Here is a 26045-nt window from a genome sequence, read left to right on the forward strand (position 1 = left end):
ACTTATAGGAAGAAGTGAAAAATTTAAATATCCAAGGTGTAGACATTTGGCAAAAAAATTTAGTTGACAAAACAAATTAATGCTATTCTAGATTAAGCAAAATTTTACTGCTTTGATTATGGTGAGGTTATGGACATCTTTTTTTTATAAACACATACATACACATGTAACTGTAGCTGCCACGTATAAGAAAGAATATTATGACAGAAAACGCATTTAATTGTCAGAAATCAAAATCTATACTTTACCAAATCATCAAAAATGTCACGCTGATGCACATGAATGGTAATAAGCGTTTCAAATTTCACTCTGTCAAACTTGGAAAGATCATGTGTGGTCTGGCCAATCAGGGTATTCAGAATATCCAGAAATCTGGCATTGGTTACGTCCATTATTTTTTTGTCTTCCTTAGCATTCTTTAGAGCTTCTTCTGAATCACGTGTCCACAATATTTGAATTCCCAGTAATCCAACCTAAAAATGTAATATGTGAAAAATATACAAAATAATCACTTGTTGAACTCAAGCCTTGTTATAGAAGCCTTGGGTGGGAACAATAAATTGCGGTGTAAACAGTCACAAAATATCACTACATCCAGCATGAATCTATCTCACCAGGATACCGTGCTGAATTAATTGGCTCTGCTGTGCCTTCCTGAGAAGACATTTTAAAATTGTTCCAAAATTTGTCATGTAGTGAGATACACTCAAACTAAGGATGAGTGTCAGTTTCTCTAAAAATCCTTTAGAGTGCTCCACATAAACATAACATAACACAAACATAAACTGATCCTGGGTGTAGAAGACCTTCTGAAAATTTCCCACTGCCAATTTGTAGCTAATTCAAGCACATTAAAATTCTGGGCCATTGCTACTAAATGTGGGATGGCTTGCCTTCTAACATTCTGTCATGACTGGAGTACAGCCTAGAGAACATTGAACTAAAAGTTATTTTGCTTCCAAATAAATCTAGAGAGTTAGAGAATGTTGAACATAAACTACCATCTCAGACTGATTTTGATTTACAACACCCACAACAAAAAATGATAGATGAGCACTGTATCCCTTCATTACCTTTATTCCCCACATTTCTATATTCACAAGGCACTAAGCCCTAAAAATTTGACTCAATCGCTCTATTTTTTTATCTCCCTATACTTGCAGTGAGTTCATGGTTGCAGAGTTTGTCAAGCAGGAGACATCTCACCATTGTAAAATCACCAGGCTCTAATAAATAGAGTCTAAAACAAATTTATATTAGAATGAATGGTCAAAGGAAAACAAAAAATAAATATTTGGATGTGACTTTTTCGTGTTACCTATAACAGAAGCTTCAGAGACAGTAAAAAGGCAGTTTGAAGAAAACATTTTGTGTTTATCAGTATTTTGCCCAATTTTTTCTCTCTCCTTTAACATAGTTTTTCTTTCTCCATAAAAATTTCTTGGCCAAATCCTTCTAACACAAAACATTTTTTGAATGTAAGAAAATCTGGATTAGCAAGACATGAAAAAAAATCTTTGCACATGGTAATAAATCCACTTTCAAATATCTGACAAGCCAGATAGTCCCTATCTGTTTAAAGCAGTGAAATTTTTCAAACAAATAATGGTGACACAATACATAACTACATCATAATTACATGTTTAAGATAATTCTCCTAGATATTTAAATATACTGATATTTTTTTAATTAGCAACATACTGGCTGGCTTTAATATTTGCAAAACTTTTTATTCAAAAATTACACCCAGCATTGTACCAATTAGCAAATTATAGATTCAGAATTTGTAGAGGATGGGAAACAATTCGCTACTTGTTAATGATATTTATGACTTATCAATAAGACTGAGGAGTTTTCTAGGCAAACCAGAATACTTCAACATAGGCTTCTACCAGGACTGCATTATCATAAGTGACAAAGACATGAACTATGAGGTAGATCTGGTAAATTATGAGATAAATAATCATAATCATAGCTCTTGCAATCTTAAATTATGAGAGAGAAATCAATCTGCACATGAAATTTTATTTGCTGCTGAAAGGAGTTCAATATCCATCACAGAAAATACAAGCTGTACTTTATATATTCTCCAAGAAAAGAAAAAAAGTAATTTTAAAGTAGATTGCAAGAAAAATATTATGATATAAACAGGATACCAAAATTTAAGTCGTTAAGGATTGCCTTCTATTGAGTAGATCCTTCCCCTTGTTTCCTCTATGAAAACTTTCTCATATAGGCAATTCCATATGCTCTTTACCTTCCACCTGCCCCCCCACACAACCCAGACTATACACACATATCCACACCTTGTATTCTTACCTGTGCCGGGAATTGATTAAGAAAACTCAGCAGCTGACATCCCGGGTCACTAATTTGGTAAAATGCTGCCCTAATTATGCCATGCAATGACTTCTGCTGCACTTGCAATAAAATCTTCAACCAAAGTTCTACTGGTCCTTTTGCAACTACTGGAGTGTCCAACTGAAAAATTAATTACAGTAAAGGGTATAAAATACAACATAGTTACCAACCTTCTGTTTCAGAACATGAGTTACTACACAGTTACTAAATTTCTATTTACAACTACAGATTTTATTTCAGTTAACGTACCAGAAATATGTTTAATGAAGACATATTTGACTTTCGTTAACAACAATCCTTGAAATATTTATTTGTAACTAACAATAATTCAACTCATTCTATCTTAGATGTTCGATAAGAAAATTATTTATCTATTAACTTTTCTGGAAAAAAAAATCAGATAATTACTGGAATTTTTTCTCCTTCTCTTGATATGACTGCCAGTATGCGATCATAATCCTTTGGGTGAAAGTCTACTTCATTTATATTGTCAGATATGGAAGTCAGATGCGGCTGTAAGGACAATTCAGGAATCATTCAATGTAAATATTTCACATTAGCAAACAGAAAAATAATCTCAAATAAGGTTATCCCGCAAACATTCATTTGGACCTACAGATGAATATCTGACCATTTGTAGGTAATAATTACAGAAATGATTGTGTAGAATTTTATCTCCATCTACTGTGTTTTTACATTTTCCAGATGTGATCTAGAAGAGATCAACTGGCTTATCTCAATCAACCATCAGTAACAATGCAGACTAGCTGGATGAATTTTGCAATATGAAAAGCAGGAAAGTTTCACAGGATCCCTTCTATAATGTTTAGTTGTGAAAGGAACCACCCACCAATCACTTGATGGGACCACATTCCAGTGTTCTGCATTCTGAAGATTTTTTTAAATTACAGGTATCTATTTCACACTTTGTTAAAGACCAAAGAGTAAGAAGAGAATTTTTTTCTCAAGCCAAGTTTGTAAAAAAATGTTTACATTTTAATTTATTAAATATTTCTTCATATTCTAATTTTTTATGTTATAAGCATAAAAAAATCACTAAGGTTGTACCTGAATTGTATGAGAATCACTTGCTTGTCCAAGAATTTCAACAAGTGCAGGATCAGAAATAAAAAAGAATCTCGGAAAAAGTAGCCTTTTCTTCTCTAAATACCTTTAAAATTGAACAAGATTCTTTTAAAACTATTTCAGGGCATCATTGTTTTCTGTAAGTGTAAGTAAAACTAAACTACAATTCACGTTCAATATAAATTATTTACAATATAATAATGCAATAAAATAATCAAACAATCAACTTACAATCACTTACCCTGTAAGTGATTTCTGACATGATTCCAACTGTTCATGTAACTGAGGGAGAATTTGCTCCATAGTATTATCTCCAACACAGCAGGCTACTACATTAGGGTTTTCATGAGCTCGTTGCATTATTTTTACCCACGATTTGTCAATATTCTGAAAACGCTTTGCTTCCTATATATAGCAAAAGCACATCATAATCTGTTGGAAATTATTACACAGCTTTTAATACACAATAGTAGGCCAGCATTGTGAAGCTTACCTGTGGTAACTCTTTTGCAATATCGCCCGCTATAAAAACAGCTTCAAGATAAATCCAAAGGTTCTGCACAACCAGCCATTCTTCAATTATGTGTGCAGAGTTGCTTAGTTTAAAAACCCAGCTCTGAATTTGTTTTTTAAATGCTGTATTGTACCTAAAAAAAAGATGAGAAGAAGCAATTATTTAATTCTAAATAAAGCTAATTTAAAATAAATACTTACACTGGTGAAAAAAACCCCGGAACAAACTAACACCTGTTTTACTTAGAACAAGAACAACCTCATGGATAGGTTTTACCAGCTTGATTACATTCAAATATATTGAGACAAAAGTTTGCTACTATTTTTTCATTTAAAAATATTTCATTCAAATTTATTGCTAATTTATCTCATTAATAGTACTGTTGCTATCTTGGTGTGTTTCTGAAAATACCATGTAAAATTCCAAGTACCTATTGGACAGTAAAGAGTCAAGAATCATTAAACTGTCCTCCATCAATACCAAAAGTTCTGATGATTCAATTCCCTTTAACAGTAACTCTCCTCTTGTTTTGAACTGTGCAAAACTCAGAATTTGGTTTCCCCATGTCTCAGCTACTTGAGATAGTTTGGCCTCTATATCCTTTTCCTTCATGGCAGATATGCATATATCCTGCAAAGAAAGAACCACTTTTTAGACTCTTCATTCTTCTGAAATTAAATTTGTCCTTATATTGCTCATCTAGTAACAGCATATTTAAAAATGCAGAGATCACACTACTCACTCGAATTACTTGTATGGAAAACTGAAAAGTGCACACTTGGAAGTGGATGGATAAATATTTTCTGTGGCTTCACATTTTGTTATTTCTGTGTAACAAGATCTCTGAATCATAATTTTACAAGGCTTAGGGAGTGTCGTGATGTAGACTCATCACCAGATGAACTCTGACTCTTACCACATTTCAGTTTATAGAATCACAGAATCTAAGAATAGTTTAAGTTGGAAAGGTCATCAAGTCCAACATTCAGTTCAAATCAAAGCTTCATTCAAAATTAAGCAGATTATCTTGGAATGCTTCCATATAAATCCTTCCATATAAATCAAGTATGGATATATCTTTATCTATATATGTATCTATATATATATCTTTTGCATACATACTTATCATATGAAACATGCAAATCCCACTGAGTTTTCTCAAGTTCAGTTGGGGGTTCTTTTGAAGTTGTATGGTTCAAAAGAAGCCATAATAATCTATAAAATTCTTAAATATTATTATGCATTAAGCCTTCCTCTAAAATTTATGATTTATCTACTAAACTTTAAAGCAACCAGAGTTAAAAAATTAAGTGGCCATGATTATTCAATGTTTTGTTTGAGGTTTTTTACCTGTTTAAAAAGAGCTAAGAAAATCATATACAGTAATGGTAGAAGAATTTTAAGAGATTATCTAAAAATAAGTGTCCAAAGATTCCAGCTGCTACCTCTATCTTTACTCATATGCATAAAAACTTCTAAATAAAATATAAATTTGTTTAAACTAGTATGGTCTGATTAAGAGTTGAGGACTTCAATTAAGTAAAAAATATTTTAAAAGAAGGTAATCATTTTATAAGTAATCATATTATTTTTGTTAATAATAGAAAATGAACAAGGGGGGAAAAATGTATGCACCTACTTCAATATCTTCTTTATGTTTAAGAATTGGTGCTTCCATGATGTTTCGAAGGCAAAAGGTTTCAGATTCTACATCAAATTCATGTCCTGTTGTTTCAGCAATACGTTCCCAGTGTCTTTGCTTCATTGCTTTGTCAGACATCATTTCCAGCAAAGAACAAGACTCAATAAAATCCTCAATTTTTTTCTTGAGGTCCGAAAAGGCTTGCCAGTGGTGGAGACCTTTAGGCAGTCTACGGCACCTGTAGTTAAATTAAATTGATACAGTAGTAAATGCCTCTTGTCTCAAAATAGGAATCATTTAAACAATTGTTTAAACAAGGAGATATGAAGTGGATTGCATTGTGTTTAACATTTTCTATGTAAAATTCCAATTTGTGTCAGCCTACCTTTTTGGGAAAAACTGATGCAAATGCCCTACTAACAAATCATAATATTTTACAGTCTCAACCACTGATATGTTCTTTGTAAATAAAAAAATGTTGTAGTTTCCATTAAAACATAGCTTATCTGCTCCTTATCATCAGAAACTCTTTATTAGCAAAGAAAAAACAAAACAAAATTAGTTAAATTTCACATATGAGATCCTTGTATAAATACAATATTTACTCCAATTTAAATACCAGTAATATTCATGGTATTTAGCAACATACCACTTTGGAGATAGACATGAAAATGAAACAGACGTGACCACCTTCTCCCTCATTTTTGGTTAGTGGTCCAGAAACTATTCACTAATGAAAATTATATACTTCTAATGTGGAAAAAACCCCAGTAGAACAGTTAAACAAATATTCATCTCTTTGACCACACTTTTACTGAGCCTACACACTAAGAGCTAAGCAGTTGATCTACCATGGAAATGCCCTATTGTAAATGATAAAGTATATCTTTAGCAAAAAAAATAATAAAGCCTTAGTTTTGCATCATTTATCACTTATTTCTCTACCTGCCACAGATATAATTTCATATTTTCAGTAATCAGGTACAATACAGCAGTCAGCCTGTGGTTTAAAGCTATGTCAATGCTGGGTGTTTGCCAGTACATTTGTGTTGGTTAGTTCCCTGGGTGCTGTCAAACTGGATGTTTAACAACTGCCTGAATTTCTCTGAGGGGTAAAGTATCTTGTGTTTGTTATTCTTGTATTCAAAACTTAAAATAAATGTGCTAATCATCCTAGTTGAAGAACTTACCTTCTACAGATAAAATTTCAGCCCTCCTGAACTCTTGGTTGGTTTAGATAAGAAGATGGATGCTTCAGCTAACTGTATGCCCTTCAGTTATGAAAATTACAGGTAAAAGATGCTTAACTAACAGTATGGTTTTATTTCCCTCTTTCTTGAATAATCTTATTGTTTTATGATAAACCTTATTCATAGAAACTTTGTATTTAAATATATCAAATGGCTCTACTGAACTCACCTAAACCTTAATGCATCTAACATCAGTTATTATTCATATTATAAACATACCTGTTTTGAAAATCCAGAAGTTCAGCACTAATTTTTTCAATATCTACCTCTGTCCAAAGGATGTCATAATAACCATCGATAGTGCCTATTACAGTATCATATAATCCATACAGTTTTTGAAGCAAGGTCAACTCCTTCCTGGGAAAAAAGAAGTAATTATGCCAATTATTTTAATCAGCTCTCTGGATATCTCACAATAGTTAAATACTTGGTAATGTAATGTTATTCAAAAAATAGAGACAGATCAATCAGAGTATGTTTCTTAATGCAGAAAAGAATGTTTCATAAAAGAAAATCCACAAAAACAGAGAAATATCTACACTGAACATATTTGGGGAAGTTTTGCTTTCATCTATTTCTCCAAAACTTCCATTCACCCCAAAGGAACTTAGGTTATATACCCTGAGCTGGCTCTGCAGTGCAAAACAGAGCACGGTAAGTGGGAACAAGTAGTCAATCTACTTCAGAAGCACTCTCTGGATCCGAACTAAATAACAGTCAGAAAGAGTCAGATCTTCATGTGGTGTGAATCATCATCAAACCATTGAAATGTACAAACACTTTAGAATCTGCTCCCCATTTCTACAGTTGCTCAAAAAATTCTAATTTTCACAAAAGCTACAGTTAAATTCTTCATATATGGTGAGACTTTCCCTTGCATCTTCTTCAGTTTCTACATTATCTTAACATATAATACTATATTTACTCATCTATTTATATATGTATTTTTATTTATATCTATATTTCTAGAACAGAGCATATTGCTACTTTATATAGTATATACACACATTAAAATGTTCTGATATGGTTCTGTTACAATAATAAATAAATAAAATTATTTTTATTGGCAAATATGTTATATCTGAAAAATTTTCATTCATCTATCTATCTATCTATCTATCTATCTATCTATTTAAGGCAACAGAAAACTTGCATATTGTAATATTTCCCTCTTTGGTATATGCCTAAGATTTTCTAACATACTTAATAAACACTTAAGACATCTTTATTTCACAGTTACCTGACTTTATGCAAAACTTCATACTCTGTGACAGGCAACCCAAACAACCGTTCACCAGATGAGTATGTGATAAACTTTCTCCACAACTCATCGAAGTCACCCTGCTCAAATTACGTTTCATACAGACAAAATGAAAATATAAGTTTATAGGTTTTAATTTAAAATTATCTAATAATAAATCATTAAACAGTTTTAAACTTGTCTTAATTCTATGAGAAGTATATGTAAATATCTGAAAATGTTTTTGATCTAAAGTTTTGAACAGTCTTCATGTAACGTAATACTCAAATCCACATAGTGAATTCAAAAGTGAAGGTTTACATAAGAAGCAATCATTCAAAGAAGGATCTTAAAGAAATAAGATGTGAAATGAATTCCACATAATTAAAAAAAAAAAAGAAAATATTTGTATCAAATGGTAAAGTACATAGCCTGAAGAAAAACACTAGAGTGCTAAAAATTTTTTTTCACAATTAGTATCCATAAGCACAAAGCATTCTCTTGGTAAAATAAGAAATACAGCAAGTTCAAACAAAATCACTCAATTTTTGCTACGTATTAGGTGCATTAGAATATTTAAGCATCTTCTTTCAGTTACTCAGTTCTTTTCTCAAACTTAGAATTTACTTAATCCATACAATATGTAAGACTGACAGAAGTACTATTCAAGTTACTATAGTTTGCAGAAAAAGGAAGAAGGATGAAAAATGATCAAAACTTCCTCATGGACCTGTGAACTGAGGTTCATAGCAAACAAATATCAAGTTGAAATACAACTATCTAATGGTAAATGTGATCTTTAAAAGATTAAAAGATTGTCTCATATCTGCTTTGTAAATTGGCTTCTTTTCAGTAATTATCATGGTGTCATAATTGACTCTTCCATTTTCTACTGATTTTATTACTTCAAGTTGACAATTTCTGCTCGAAAACATGAAGAGTTAAGAAAGGCTATAGATCAATCAATCAGTCCTTCCCATTAAGGGAAGCTTTGCATGAGAGAAACTAAAGTATAGTTAACATAATATTACACAGAATATCCAAATTATAATTTGATAAACTTGTTATGATAAGCAATAACAAATCTAATTTTAATTATTTGGAAATTCAACAGTTTACTTTCTTACCTGAAAGATCTGTAGCCTCTTACTGGCTTCCTGAGGTGGAATACTTGGAACCATAGGCCCTTCCTTTCAAATAAGCAATTTAAAAAATTTTAATATTAGTTCACAAAGTGACTGAAGTCCCCTGTATATTTACAGGTCATCACAAAATACCTATTTTTTGTTAGTCAAATTCAAATCACGGTATGTATCTTGGTAATGCAATACTTAAAAATGGTAAATCTAAGAAAAGATAACTTTTATGCAATTGAAAATTCTTTATCTTAATTCAACTCAAGAGGACTAGACTGTAACTTTTCATACTTCGTTATTTTGCTGAAAATAAAATACCCAGGCCATGGCCTAAGACTGTCCTTTTTAATATTGGTATGTGAGCAAAGAGGCCACAGCATGTGCTACAATTTCTGAATTAATTTGTAATTTAATTATTATGTAATTTAATTTATAATTAAGATTTCATTACAAGTTGTACCACCAGGACTTCTTCTCTTTCTTTACAGAGTTGTGTACACTGCTATTTCTTCCTATTGAAAAGTCTGACCTACAATGATGATTTCTTAGCAACCATAGCATCAAACATCAGTAGCTGAGCAGAATAAAATTCTGGTAACCAAATACTGCAAACCAAAAATACTGAAAAACTAAGTACAAGTCTTACATGCAACTACTAACTTCATTTACCGTTTCATATGACGTTTCAAAGTTTGATACATCCTCCTGAAAAACTGCAACTGATTCTAGCAATTCAGTCTTAAATTTGGGCTGAACTTGAATCAACTCATCTTGAACTTCGGTCTGACATAGAAAAGATTAAAGTCAAAGTTATTTCTGTAAAAATCAGGAGCAGATATTTGAGTATATAACACATATAAATCAAAACCATAAATAAAACATACCAAATTTTTGAACAAAAATTGAATATTTGAAGTTAAATACATTTTTTCCTCTTATAGTGTTATATATTTAATTTTTGAGAGTAAAGCTGAAGGAAAAAAAAACCAACCACCTCAACCAAAACCCATAACAAAATCTCCATCTTTAAGGAAATGTGTTTCATTTCAAGGGGGTGACAAAACATAAAGGTCCTTATTCTCTTTTTTTCCTCCCTCTAAAAACACCCTCAAGCCCCAAAGTGTTAGAGTCATCTTCCTCATGGATGGCTTAGCCTTCTCTTTAACAACTTTCTTATACTTTGTTCAAAAGCTTGAGCGAAAGAACCAAGAACTGCACACAAATGTAAAACATACTCTCAAGTCCTTTCCTGAGTGATTAACCTGCAGGACAGGATGTACCTTAATGGGCTCAATGAAATATCTACTTATTCCTATCTAACCACTTACATTACCTAAAATAATAAACATAGAGCTGTTGAGGGATACAAGGTTGTCCCAAGTGATAAAGGACAATCACCACTTATGGGTAAGGGCACTGGCAGAGTATGTACTTCTTAAAAACAGGTAATCTAAGGGTAATAAACTCCCTGGTCAGAGAAGAATGACACAAGAACTGGAAATGAAGGCGAGCAGAAGTACAGAGACACAATAAATTTCTCATTTTCTTGCAGGTGTTAAACACATATCTAAAAGTTACAATAATATTTAAATATTAAAGATATGTATTAAAAAAATTAGAAAATTAACATACTAATAGAAAGTATAGACCCTGGTGCACAACTGAGGCCAAAAGTGTGCAGTGAGAAGTCAGAGAGCAGTGACAATTGGTCTCTGACTCTCATTTATAATCTGAGAAAAAGCACATGAAGACAAATATACAACATAATTTTACATACTTACAGCTATAGTCTGTAATTGCTTAAAAGAATTTCTCATTGAATCAATGCCTTCTGATTCCTCTTTTGTAATCTCCAGTTTATATGTATTTAAAATGCCATAGGCTTCCTAGATGGAAAAATAAAACTTTAGGAATGATGCATTGGAAGTTCATTTGCAGGAAATAGATCAAATTTGTAAAACACACGTAAAAGGAAATCTGTTAATATATTTTAGGCATTTTTTTAAAATAAGGATGATGAATGAAGAACTAGGGAACAACAGCAAAAAAATATTTCTTCAAAGATTTCTTGGCTGGAATACTAGGAAAACATATACAAACAAAATAAATTTAATATTAAAAAATATAAAACTTTATCCTCTCTATGGTATTTTTATTCCACTTATTCAAATTCCACCTGAATGTAGATTTTAATGAATTTTTTCAAACTTCGAATAATTGTGCACGCTAAGTTATGCATTTATAAAAGTTTTGCCATATCGTCTATAAAATCTTTGTTTCTAAGTCTGCCACATTGTCAAATACCTGCATATGTATCTGAAACTGAATGAACATGAACCTTTCTTGTTCTCATTTGCAATTTGTTTGCATATCTTCTGCTTTATTATCCTCCTCCTATACACATTGCATTATTTAAAAATAAGTTCATTTTCATACTTTATTCAATTTTTGCTGGACTCACTCCAGTATGCCGATGTCTGTCTCGTATTGGGAAGCCCAGCACTGGACACAGTACTCCAGATAAGTCTCATATCCTGGAGTAGAGGGAATCATGCCCCTCAATCTGTTGGCAACATAACTTGTAATACAGTCCAGGAGACCCTCAAGCACTTTTGTTGCAAGGGCACTTTTCTGGCTTACATTCAACTTGGTGTACACCAAGAAACTCAATTCTTTTACTGCAAAACCTAATTTCTACCCAGACTGCACTGGTATCTAGGCTTATTCTTCTCCTGGAGATGGAGAAAAATATATCTGAGAGCAACTTGTTAACTTGGCTAACCCTACTGACATTAATGGGACTCATTACATTAATATAGAAAGGGAGTAAATGCTTGCAAGATAATTTAGAATATAAGTGGTTTGGGAAAGAATATTACCCTAAATATTCATCTCAAATTGACAGAAGCACAATAATAATAATAATAAACAAGAATGTTAATACTGCTTAATTTTTTATACCTTTTATTTATTTATTTTAAAAGTTTGCATGATTTTCTACACACGTAAAACCTGACAAGTAAACAGCACTGATCTCAGTTCCTTTAGCTTGCTTTATTTAACATCTAAGAAATAACATGTAATAGATCTGAATACTACTTTAAATATTTAAATTATTGTTCAGGTTCTTCTTTTACTTGTTTAACCTCTATGTCTTTTGGATCACAGAACTGATTGTTTTATAAAGACCACCGCATAAATTGTTAAGACAAAACCCACTTTCATGTCATAAAACTAGTAAAAGAGATCGCTGAAAGTCCTTTTCAGTATCATGTTAATAGAACAGTCTTCAAGAAAAAAAATGTTACTATAGAGTAATAAAATTTCTTCTCCAAAATGTGGATGAAAACATAAAACTAATATCTTCTACTAAGTTGACTGCTTCAGAGCGTGATAATAAATACCCAGTACACAGAAAACTTAATAAGGTTCTTTTAGTTTCTTTCTTATAGAGAAAACTGAAAGAATGTTGCAAGATTTTGACAGCATACAATGATATCTGACACCATAAATATTCTCTGGCTATATTTCAAGGGGTAGATGGTCAAGATGTTTGTTTACAGACACAGAAAAGTTAAGAAGAGGGTTAAGGCTAATGAAAAAACACTCAGCAAAAGAGAGAAAATTGCTCCCTCGTCTTGTCCTCTCATCTTCTTATTTCTGTATGTTGTCTCCTACATTGCATTTATATCAAAATTTATTTGAGAGAGAATAGTTTTTTATTTTTTGTATTAACACAGTATCTAGCAAATTATCTAATACTGATTCATAACATAAAATAAAAGTAACAACAAAAATAATACTTTGTTACCCATCTTCAGCCTAGTACCTTCAAGACAGTAAATTCACTGTTAGAGTTCTCACATAATCTTAGCTTGTGACACCTAATCTATATTATCAAATATTAATAATTGTAATAATAATAATGGATGATATATATAAAATAATATTTATTCAATGAAAAAATTAAAAGTCGTCTTACTTCAATAGGTCCCAGAGACATATCCATATCTATTTTATTTTCTTGTACTTTAGATAAAGCTTCCATTGCTAATCTGACATCATCTAAGGTACGCAGAGGTTGAGACAATTTATTTATGTATTCTGTCATGAACGACATCATGTCTGTCAATTTCTTTTTGTATTGTTCATTTAAATAACGACAAAGAAGCATTTTCCAGGCTTTGGCTTCAGTTGCTAGAGCTGTTTTCAGTGGTCCTGATTTAAAAAAAAAAAAATGCAATCCAATCTTAATTTTTTTCTGTTAAAAAAGCCCACATCATCATATATGGTTCTTTAACAGTAATAAGAAAAAAGCAGACAAGCAATCCAATTACAGCATTTTAAAAGTTTCAAAGTAATTCTAACTATAATGAAATATATTTCTGTTGTGTTCTTGTATACTATGGTAGGCGTAAAAAATGCTGGTAAACTTATCTAATGGAATACATAGAGAAGATGAATAAAGAACAGGATGCCTACTTATTAATGTGGGTTTTCAGAGAATACCTTTGATATATATTAACCAAATGCATAAAGATTGGTGGTATTTAAATGGCTTATACCCATTGAGGAGGTGGCATCTTGGGATTTCAATACTGGGATTTGGAATAGTTCACAGCTAAAACTGTAAGGTGACATATCAGATGCAGTTAATATACAAACACAAACCAACAATGAAGGGACAGAAAAGTCAACCACTGGTACTCTAACTTATTAACAGAATAAATTAGGATTTTAATAGGCAGTGTTTGGTACTGTGATAAAAGAAAGAAAAACATACTAACAGCACAAAAAGTTTTTGCTCACAAAACAAATTTTACAGTAGATACAGATTCTTCTTTAATAATGTGGCTATTAACATTAAAGAGATGATTCCTGAAGGCCACAGGTAATTCAAGAAAAGTACTGTACCCTGTCAGAAGTTAGAGTCTGTAAATCACAATAAATCAATTCCCAAATATAGCAGTTTTGGGAACAAGAAACAGTCCAAGAAACTAACTGCTGCCTCAGATTGTAAAAACATTTAATAATCTTGTTCCTTAATCTAGAGGATTTGGCTCCCTCTGATGCAGTGGTCACAGATGAGGGAGTACTGTGACCATCAACAAAATCCATATAATTTTGTATACATTGGTTATTACCACTCTTGTTCACTCAATAACAGGCAGAAAGTGTTTTCCAGAGTGATTTCATTAAGAAGAAACTGCATCCAAGGCCTGCATAAGGATATGTAGTCAGCAGTTTGACATTTTTGCCTGTTCACTGAAAGAAATAGGGTCACACCACCAAGACCCTGAAATGAACTCTAGTCTTCAAAAATAGGCAGCTTCTGCTTCTCTGATGTGCACTGAAGACAAATTTTAGTTTATTTCTTAATCTAATCAAACAGATCTGTGAGAAGAAGGTTGTTCATTAGAAATGTGGTCAACTGATATTTCAAAAGGGACACGTTTTCTTCTTGTTCCTAGGTATCAACCAGAGAGTTGGTCCAGAATAGACATGTTAGCCCTGCAAGGTGAGAGGTCTAAGTGTTATTCGAATCCTTAGCACAAACAGCTATACCATAGCATAAACAGCTTAATTCAGAATAATGATGTTCTGAGAGCTAGAGATACTAAACATGGGAATGGCTAAGTAGCCATATTTCCTGCTGAAACACACACTGAAAGTGAAAAAGATGCTAATGCAGTTATGTGCTAGTCTTTCAACAACACCAAAGAAGATGCTTTATTCTTTCAATGCTCTTGAGAAGCACAGACTGACCTGGTGCCAGAGAAGAGTGTCAGGGAGGATTAAATTAGTGTCAGTACATACCCGTTAACTCTTAGGCAAGCCTCCATAACAACTTCACAGCCATGACAGAAGATACTGTCCATATTTACACTCCAAAGAAAAGGCAAGGGGAATAGAGGTTTTTTTAAAGTCAGATAGTCAGTGAGGTCTCTTCAGTGATTTCTATTCATATTGAAATATATGTATATATATTTGTACTCATAGTTACAAGAATAAACCAAAAACATTACTATTTTACTCATTATCTTACTGTACATATTAAGATAAGAATATGTCATACCTGTATGCAGTTCAATTGGACCAAGAAGAATAATGGGTTTTAAACTTGCCATCTCTTGCTGAAATGTATTATAGTGAAGTATTTCTTCTTTAATTTCAGAGAGAGAGGGAGAGCTAGCGAAAAATTCCTGTGTGTAGTTTAAAATGTCAGTCAAAAAATGTCCTTTTCCATATTTCTGGTAACACATGTTGCAACTGTTATTCAGCAATTACTGAAAATGTATACCAATATTATACCTGCTTTTAGCCTTCTGTAGCCTTGTTAACATAGTAAAATATGTATTTATCATTTTTTCTGTCATTAACTCTCAAGCTTGTTCAGAAATTACAATCAAATTTAACAGAGAAACAGATATCCAGGACATATTAAGTGCCTACTGGTTTTGTGAAAACAAGTGACAAAACAGAGATCGAAAAAATATGTGCCCACACTTACAGAAAGACTACCTCATTAGCCCAATTATGTGTAAAACAATCACAAGAAAATACACCTTCTAGGCAGTTCCATGAGTAGAAATCAAGTGCAGAAAAATTTTGCGATTCTGAGAAGCTGCATTTCAGAAATGTTACTCAGGCCCTCTATTGACTATGCTTACATTGGCATGGCCAAGTAATAAATGTTGAAACCTTTTTCCCACTTCTACTCTTCTGTCTGAGAGTACTCAGACAGGCAGTAGAAGAGTTAGCATAGTGGTAAAGAAAGAATGCAGAAATTAGAGCACATGTATACAGAACTTAACTGCCTTATTCAAGTTTTCACTGTAGCAGTATCTTTTTCTTCAGTAATAACTAGATCAAACTAATAGTATTTATTCAATTAGACTTAAAATTCTAGAGCAAATTTTCAGCTCTGTATATAAAGTGGTGGTTTTTAGCCCACATAAACTGTTCAACTTGCACTGAGACAAACAAAAGAGGGCAGTGCCCCATATTAAACAAAATTATGTGATATGTATATATAGTGAAGTCTATTAAATAAAAAAGATAAGAACAGAAAACTCTATTAAGTCAAGGTTAAATAAAGACTATATAGAAGACAACTTTCTTCTCCTGAATACCTAAATTCAAATTCTTAATTAAAACTTTATTGTAGAAGAACAGTGTGAAATACTCTGAAGCAGAAGTCAAACCTCCAGTTCCTGGAAACTAATTTTTTCTTGCTGTAGCACATGCAAAATATTTCCATTATACCTGAGGATTCAACTAACTGTTCAAACAACCAAGAGTTGCACAGAGGATTCTTGCTGGAATATAGAATGCAGAAACCACCTCCTAAAATAACTACAGGAAGATTAGTGAATAAAATGTTTATAAACTCAAAGTAAATGCTTTCCATAGACAAAAGTGAACACCTATCAGCACTGATGCTGTGGGAATTTCTATGAGTTATAATATAGAATCACAGAATGTTTTGAGTGTGAATCATCTAGTTTCAACTCCCCAGATATGGGCAGGGACATCTTCCACTAGACCAGGTTGCTCAAAGCCCCCTCTAACCTGGTCTTCCAAGGATGAGGAATGCACAATTCCTCTGGACAACCTGTTTCAGTGCCTCACCATTCTCTCAGTTTAAAGGCATTCCCGCTTATTCCATCACTCCATGCCCTTCTAAAAAGCCCCTCTACATCTCTCTTGTCACCCGTTTTAGGAAGGTGCTATAAGGTCTCCCTGGAACCTTCTCTTCTCCAGGCTGAACAACAGCAGCTCTTTCAGCCTGTCTTCATAGGAGAGGTCCTTCATCCTCTGATCAACTTAGTGGTCTCCTAAGGACTTGCTCCAGCAGGTCTCTCTTATGTTAAGGGCACCAGAGCTGGATGCAGTACTCAGGTGAGGTCTCACAAGAGTGGGGCAGAGGGGCAGAATCACCTCCCTCAACCAGCTGATCACACTGCTTTTGATACACCCCAGGATACTGTTGGCTTTCTGGGCTGCAAGTGCATACTGCCAAGTCATGATGAGCTTCTCATGAACCAACACCCCAAAGTCCTTCTCCCCAAGGCTGCCCTTGATCCATTCTCCACCCAAACTGTATACTTGTGCTTGGGATTCCCCCAGCCCATGTGCAGGATTTTACACTTGGCCTTGTTGAACTTCATGAAGTTCACACAGGTTCACCTTTCAAGCTGTCACTGTCCCTCTGCATGACATCCCTTCTCTCCAGTATGTAAACTGTACCACACAGCGTGGTGTCATCAGCAAACTTGCTGAGGATGCACTCGATCCCACTGTCCATGTTGCTGACAAAGATGTCAAACAGTGGTGGTCCCAGTACTGAGCCCTCAGGAATGTCACTCGTCACTGGTGGCTGCTTGCACATTGACCCATTGACTATACCTCTTTGAGTGCCACCACTTAGCCAATTCATTACCAACAGAGTGGTCCATCTATCAAAACTGTATCTTTGATAGAGACAGAGATTTCATGTGGCACCGTGTGAAATGCTTTGCACAAGTCCAGGTAGGTGATGTCAGTTGCTCTTCCATTATCCACCCAATGCTGTAACCCCATAATAGAAGGTCACCAAATTTGTCTGGTATCATTTGCCCCTAGTGAAGCCATGTTGGCTGTCACAAATGACCTCCACATTTTTCATGTGCCTTAGCATAGTTTCCAGGAGGATCTGCTCCATGATCTTGCAGGGTACAGAGATGAGACAACTGCCTTGGAGTTCCCCAGGTCTTCCTCTTTTTTCTTTTTAAAAATGGGGGTTATGTTTCTCCTTTTCCAGTCAGTGGGAACTTCATGAGATTGCCATGACTTCTCAAATTTGATAGATAGTGGTCTATCTACTTTCTGGCCCAGTTCCCTCAGGACTCAAGGATGCATCTTGTCAGGTCCCATGGACCTATGCACCTTAGATATTTTAGAACCTGACATTCCCCTACAGTGCGCAGTTCTTCATTCATCCAGTCCCTCCCTGCTTTCACTTTATTCACCTTGGTGGTATGGCTGGAGCACTTGCCAGTGAAGATGAATTGACTTGAGTACTTCAGCCTTCTCCATGTCCCAGGTAACAACATCTCCTGTTTCCTTTGGAGAGGGCCCACACTTTCCCTAGTCTTCCTTTTGTGATTGACACACTTATAGAAGCTTTTCTTATCGCCCTTGATGTCCCTGGCCAGATTTAATACTATCAGGGTTTTAGCCTTTCTAATCTGATCCCTGGCTGATTGGACAATTTCTCTGTATTCCTCCCAGGCTAGCTGTTCTTGCTTCCATACTCTGTAGGTTTCCTTTCTGTGTCTGAGTTTGAGTCCAAGAGGTCTTTGTTCATCCACACTAACCTCCTGGCACTTTTGCCTGACTTTCTCTTCATGAGAATGCATTGTTTCTGAGCTTGAAGGAGGTGATCCTTCCCTCCAGTGCTTTATCCCATGGTACTCTACCAAGCAGATCCCTAAAAGAGCCAAAGTCTGCTCTCCTGAAGTCCAGGGTACTGAGCTTCCTGTTCACCCTCCTTACTGCCCTAAAGATTTCTGATTCAAAATAGAAGATTAATGAAGAATAGTTCTGTAGGTGATCATCGTTAAACTCACCTGAATTTTGGCATCTTTATCTTCTGTCCATAGGACCTTATATTTCTCAAAGTATTGCAGAACTTCAATAGCTATTTCTTTTATAGAATTCACAGAAGAAGAGAGGAGTACAACTAATTTAGTGATAGCTTCATGTTCTGCAACACCTGCGTGAAAATTCTTTAGCTTTCTTTTAGCATCTTCAGTTCCTTCTGTAAAATAAAATTATATATACATCAATGAACTGTTAACAGTCTGACTAGAATTCTCTTTAAACCTATGCATACCAAGTTAAGTAATGATGCTCTTCAATAAGGTTGAATATCCTCCTTCAAACATCTATCTGACTGTTTAATATGAAAGTACCAGCTGGTATTTCACACCAGGCTCTATACAGCTAGAGCAAATTCAGTCTAAAATGAAGGTTTGCAAAAAGAAAGAAAATAGTCTTCTTCATTCACAAATTTCATTTTTTTCACTGTAATTTAATTTTAACTGGAACACCAAAGGCCTCATAAACTTTCCAAGTTATTTAATAATTTTTTAAAAATTCCTATATGTAAAGTTTTTAAATTGTATATACCCCTTAAAGCAGTGTAAGCCTCTTGAACTCTTTGATGAATTGTTGAGACAATCAGGGTCAATACAGAAATGGATAGTATTGAGATCTAATGAGCTACTTCTGTCATAACAATGCCTGAGCATTTTGAAGCAGACTTCAGAGAGCAGAGAAGAAAAATCCACTCTTCCCACCACAAACATTGTTTAATGAGGGGGATTTAAGGTAACTCCAAATTCTCTTTTACTCTGAAGACCTTTTATGGGGTATACTCAATGGAAACAATCTCAGATTGATCCATCATTACCAGTGTACTCCATAAATCTCATTGCCCAAACATTAACATACACCCCCAGGTGTTGCTGATGTGTAGTTAAAGGTGATGAAAATGGTTATTTGCTGATGTTATATTTTGGCGCAGCAGAGGCAAAAACTATGACTGTCTGATGAGGATTGTTTCCTGCCACCCTGCTTGAAACCCATTTAAAGAGTTAAAATCATAAAAGACACATCAGAAGAAAGATAAAGTTCCAGCTCCAGACGGTCAAAAAGAAAAACTTCCCTAGATGTTACAGATTTTCCAAAGGAACCACAACAAAGATATAACTATATTGCAGATCACTGGCTCAGTCAAACAGCTGAGAGAACCCAATGCTAAAAATATATTTAGGCTTTTATGGATGCTTTCAAAGCATACGGAGAGATACTTAGAAACAATATTAAGGAATAAAGTATTTCACTAAAATGAATGCAGGTCTATCTTCAGTTTGACTATTTAAATGAAAACACATTTGAGGTGTTTTATAATCCAATCTAGGAATACATACAGCAATTAAAATCTTTACAGAAATCTACTGATTGAACTAGCTCTTATTCTACCTCCATATTTCAATGGCAGCTTGTCTAAAATCATTGTTTATGGTTTCAGCTATATCGTTATGGCTACATTAAGTAGAAGATGCAGATCTAGCTAGCAATTTTTCAAAGATTTTTCTGCTCATTGTTTCTCAGAGTTTTAACATTTCCATAAGCCTGAAAAGCTATTTCTGAAAAATACAGCTAATTAAATCAAAATAAATCAAAAAAAGTAATGCAAAATAATCCACAGTTGGCTGCTTTGAAGAAAAACTAGCTTATTTATATACGGTGTTTTTATTAAAGTAAAAAGTTGAAAGAAGTAAAAAAAAAACCCACACTTACTTTCACCTTTTTTAGCCTTTTTTCCTGGCAATCCAGAAGATGCTTGCTGTGTACCTGGTTCTGGTTTTAAAATAGATTTTTGCAAATGTCTCTGTCCCCACTGAGCAACTCCACGACTTACTTCCAGTATTAAATGAATCATGCGATTGATGGCTTGTTGTATGTCGTCTAAACTGGGAACGATTTCCTATTTAAAACAGTTAAAGTATTGTTGAAATAAGTGAAACTGATTGGCATTTTTGAGACCTCAGTTCTTCTTCACTCATAGTGAATTGCGGAGCTTAGCCCAGAAGAGAAGCTGGAAAATGTAACTTTAACAGGCTGTCTGGCTCAGAATTGCCTCTGAAGAGATGAAGCATATGTACTGACCTACTATCTATTTATACAGTCCTCCTGCGTGTAAAATTACAACCACGTATATAAGCAGATAGATTTACTGGTTTTTTACAATTATTTTTAAAATTTCTACAACATTTTAAGCAGCATTTTTATATGATGTGTGGGAATACATTACTAGCCTTGCTTTCCTTCTAGATTCAAAAAGAATTAGAAATTGCACGCTAAGGTACAACCGCCACCTTCTACCCCCTTGGGCCTCACTGTGATCCTTACAAATGCTCATTAGATCTTGGCCTTGATGAACAGCACCTGGGCTAAGCTTCTCTTAAGCTTATCAGAAACACTGTCTGCTTCAGGAACTTAAGTTGTGAGCTAATGAGCTCCTGTCTTTTAACAAACAGACTTGGAGATTTATTTTTCTTGCCTCAATAACAACCCAAGTGGAACAGGATTTTGGTTATTGGTTATTAGCTATATTTGGTTATTATTATTACCAACCCAAATTGCGGCCAGGATAGAAAACTACTATGACTAGAGCCAACGCTCTTGTGACCCTATATACAGCATTTTGGAGACCCTTTGAGCTCTCCTGTGCCACAGTGAGCTGTGATCAGCAATGAGTGGGACACCTTCCAGAGCTGGTGAACCCTCAAGTTTGCTGTGCTTGGAGGACCATGGCCAAACTCTGATGACAGAGCCTGGGCTGATACCCTCACTTATCAAGGCTCAACCCCTTGCCTGTTGAGAAGATGCAAAGGCATCTGACCTAAGTACTTCACTGAACTCTTGTAAATACTCCTTTAGGTCTGTGTGTGCAACTGTGAATATGTTATAGCAGATGTACTATGTTGCTCTTGTAGAATCTTAAGTAGGTTACATTTGTAAGCTAGGCCTATAAGAGAGATACTGCTCAGCTCATAGTAAATTCTATAAATTGCCTAATTCTATAAATTCTATAAATTTGTCTAATTGTTTAAATTAGGCTATCAGTTTAGTGCTGTTAAACCTTTAGGCCTAGACTGTTGGTCAAATCTCGGACTAAGTTTGGCAAGGGGGTCCACTCTGAACCTTGTGACTCAATGGGAGGATCTCCCTCATTCCTTTTTAATCCTTATCCTTTTCCATCCTTAACCCTTTTGCTCTCCCCAGCCTCCAACATTTATCATTTTTGGTTGACTTACAATTTAGATTGATTGGTTTTAGATTTTTGTCTGATTTTTCTCTGTATGCTTTAACCAACTAGTAAGTAGCAGAGTGAACCTTGCCAACAAATTTTGTCATGTTTTCACTTTTATATTAAACCTGCTTTGGCTGATACCTTTACTGGTGATTCTTTGAGTGACCTAAAACACTCCTTCACAACAGGTACATGTATTCACAGAGTGGGTAATTTCATACAAACAAAAATCACCTGGATCAAAGTGTCCAAGGTCCTAACTGAATAAATATTGAATGTTGCTTTTCTCACAAAGGTAGCATTACCTCAAAAGTTTTGAAAGCACAGTGTTTAATAAATTAATGAAACTCCATGCAGTAGCCTGAAGTTTTCAATTTGTATATTTAGCAAAGATTTTGTAACACAAGCCTGAGAGTAATCAAATACACAAGCCAGAAGAGGAAGAGAACTCTTATTCAGCTACCAGAGTATATGATAAAGAGAACAAGAAGGAAAAGAATTACTCCTGATCTGAATCAAGAACAGCTAGCAAACAGAATAGGACCAAAACATAGGCTCTGGTCTGCCATCACCCATATTGTATAAATGCTAGTATGCTCCCACATCATAGCTCAGGATGGTGCAAAAAAGCACTTTCCAAGAAAAACATCAGGCACAGTTTGGTTAACAAAATGTGACAAGGGTTGCTCCTAACACATAGTTTGAATGCAAAGTCCTGGTTTCAGGACTATTTACTACTGTGGATACATAGCATGCCATGTCAGCTCACTTTGAAGTCAAAGAACAGACTGCAGCCTGTTTTATGCAGTAGCACACAAATAGCCGTAAAGTCCCAAACCCAGCACTTTTTGAACTGTAATGTCAGCAATAATGCTAACTGTGGCTTTGTCCTGACCCTGGAGGATAAGGAGAAGTAAAGGCACACATCAGTTTCTCCAAAATACTGAGCAGGAGAAAGAATTTATCTAAGAGTGATTCAGGAAAGAAAAGAAAAGAAAAAGAGCATTTCTTTTTCAGCTTGAGAAGAATGATCAATCTTGTGATTTGATCAATCCTCGAATACAGTCCTTAAAACAACATCTTATTGCTTTCATGTTCAATTCATCATGTTAAAATGATGGAATCCATGAAAGTGTTCAGAACTGGGATATAAACTAATTGAAAGTGACTCTGATGACCTATAAATCACTTTCACAGATTGAGCAGTTGCATACATAAAAGCAAGGTTCTTGCAAAATCATATTATCATTAGCAAAGTGGTATTTTACCCAGCATTACTACCCTGGATCAGCCACACATTTGAGAATTGGAAAGAAAGATAGATGTACTTCCTTAGTGGGTAGAGCTTAGGGCTTTATGCTTCTACAAAGATCAACAAGGTAAATATTCTACACTTGGACAGAACTTACCTATCATGTGTACACACAAACATACAGTGTGAATGTACAACAGAATGCCAATATGAACACTGGGTCAATGTCAAAGGAATATCACCTTAGAAGAGAACCTTTCTTTCATTATCATTTCATTAATATAAAACTTTTAATCATTATAAGACATTTGTATAATATTAAGTTACCTTCTCATATATAAAATAAAAGAAACACCATACATACTGCTGACACATAGTTATTTTCCTCTACAAAAGGAAACCAAATTAATGTTTTAGTTCTTTTCAATCAAGCTGCCTTTTTGTTCTCGGCACATAGAAATCCACAGTTATTTTTTTTGGTTTTGAATCTTCTAATTTTTGTTCAGTGTTCCTCATTTGTGTCATCTAAGTTCCTATTTAGGTTACTAAAGCCAAAATTAGTAAAGATAATATTCATTATTGCAATTCAACAAAGGATTTAGATCACACAAGTAACAGTTAAAATAAATAAAATAAAAAAGGAACATGAAGGATCTATTTCAAGAATGGAACTGCTACATGTGAGGAGAATGATAATCATTCTGGAAAGAATGCTGATGAACAGATTACAATATAATTGCTAAACCACACAAGAACAATAAAAGGCCAGTATGATGTAGACAGAAGCCAGAACACTGTGGAACTGTGAGCACATTTCCTCAGTTCTCTCAGTGCACTGAAAAACCTGAGCAACCGTTCTCCTTGGAACAGATGCTGGTTCAGTAGAAGCGTGCCCACATCCTGCACTTGGGCAAATGAAGGGATAACTTAAATACAATGTATTTTACCTTACCTATATGATGTATAACTTACCAGATTGGGAATAGCAAGGTGTACTTCCGCTATTAGAAAAGGAGTGACCTCTTCAGGTTTGCTTGGATGAACAGAAAAATTTGTTGTCTTGATGAAAATAATTTTGGAACATATCATAAACACTTTACAATTAAACCTCCTCAAATTACCTGAGAAATATAATTTTGACTACCTTTTCAGGGCAAACCCATATAGAGAATTTTCACATTAAATTACGTACTATTTGACAAAACTTACAGAAGCTTCTTGTCTAAAGGATAAGGATAAAAACCAGAGCTCTACCATTCAGACAAAGGTTTTAGTTTGAATCCAGCCATTGCTTTCAGAATTTTTATTCAGAATATTTTCTTATTCTAGATTTTAATCTCTCAGTTTCAGAATGATGGAACTCTGCTAGTGCTTTAAATAGGGCATAGGAAGGTCTCCCTATCATGTCATGCAACAATGCATCACGAGTAAATTTGACCACTACACTTTAGATAAATAAACAATAGAACAGAAAAACATTTTTGAAAGACAACAAGCTAGTGCAAAATGATAAATACATGTTCTTAACCTACTCAAAACTAAAACTAAAGCCTAAAAACAAAGAGAAAAGTATAATTTAAAGTGCTGTGATATGACATGGTGAAATAAGGAAGGACCCAACAATATGATAGAATAGACAAATATAAAGGAAACAACAACAAAAAAATCTTACTGACTTCAGTAAGATCAGGATTTCAATACAATTTTTATGAAAGATATCCTCAGAAGACAAAAAAAGTAATTCAGGCTTTAACACATGTTAATGACAAAACATCACAAAGTTCATTTGCTTAAAATAGATTCTCTTAATAGAATTCTTAGTAAGCTTTTCAATCTACAACATATGTTATACTGAAGCAATGCTGTCTCTGAAGTTTATGCCCATTTGAGCAGAGAATAATCTATAGGGATTATACTGAATATGGGAGAAGGACTTTGTATGGATCTTGCCATTATCATGAAGACTTCATAAAGAGTGCACACTATTGAAGGAATCTTCCATTTGCAACTTACTTGGAAACACTTATTCTTTTTTTAATACTAGCCAAAGACAGTCGGGTCGCTTTCTGGAGGCTGAATAGCAGCCGGCGAGTGAAATAGGCAAGTAAGTCTTTACAACTCTACAATAAATAAACCACACATTATTTAGGATTGTGTTCAGACAGGATCCTGAAGATTATTTCAAAAATTTTTAAGTCAAACACAGGAAAGTCCATGTTATGTCTTAGGAACAATATCCTCTCCAAACTTTTACCATTACAGCTTACATATAAAGAATTTGTTTAATAAAGGTGTTAATTGGAATAACATGTAATATACTTCTGAAAGCTAAAATCCATCTTAAACTCACTTTTTACGAAAGCTATTTTATCACTTTTACATTATGTTTGATGCTGTCAATGTGATATCTTTCTGTAACATAGATATATCACTATCAAAACTCAAGATATTTAAAAATCAGATCAGTTTGAAAAATAATTTCCTTATTTTTAGAAAATACCTTTTTAAACTCTTCCTCTTTTTCATTGACCTTGCTATCTTCACTAGGAGGTGCTTCAGGAGTGTTTTTTTCTTTCTCATTTTCATTATTTTCAAATGCTATACGCTTTTCTTTTGCTGTAAATGAAAAAAAAGTATTTTTGTTAATTGCACATTGTGTTTTACTTCAAAGCATGCTGTCCCCTCTTTAGAGGCAAAAG

At 34.0% G+C, this 26045-nt stretch overlaps 1 protein-coding gene across 1 annotated transcript in view; it reads right to left on the bottom strand.

The window, feature by feature from the left end:
- Positions 1-26045, bottom strand: part of DNAH8 (dynein axonemal heavy chain 8) — a 130326-nt gene that overhangs the window by 73134 nt on the left and 31147 nt on the right. Inside the window, 20 exon segments of the mRNA XM_027641248.1 lie at positions 249-473; positions 2320-2481; positions 2770-2874; positions 3430-3532; positions 3689-3852; positions 3941-4094; positions 4392-4591; positions 5601-5841; positions 7073-7210; positions 8094-8194; positions 9221-9283; positions 9899-10012; positions 11011-11115; positions 13212-13447; positions 15306-15432; positions 18841-19031; positions 20579-20765; positions 24319-24379; positions 25360-25466; positions 25847-25962. Coding sequence (XP_027497049.1) covers positions 249-473; positions 2320-2481; positions 2770-2874; positions 3430-3532; positions 3689-3852; positions 3941-4094; positions 4392-4591; positions 5601-5841; positions 7073-7210; positions 8094-8194; positions 9221-9283; positions 9899-10012; positions 11011-11115; positions 13212-13447; positions 15306-15432; positions 18841-19031; positions 20579-20765; positions 24319-24379; positions 25360-25466; positions 25847-25962 — 2900 coding nt within the window.

This window comes from Corapipo altera, unplaced genomic scaffold (genome assembly GCF_003945725.1).
Source record: "Corapipo altera isolate COAL_440 unplaced genomic scaffold, ASM394572v1 48b, whole genome shotgun sequence".
Lineage (NCBI taxonomy): Eukaryota > Metazoa > Chordata > Aves > Passeriformes > Pipridae > Corapipo > Corapipo altera.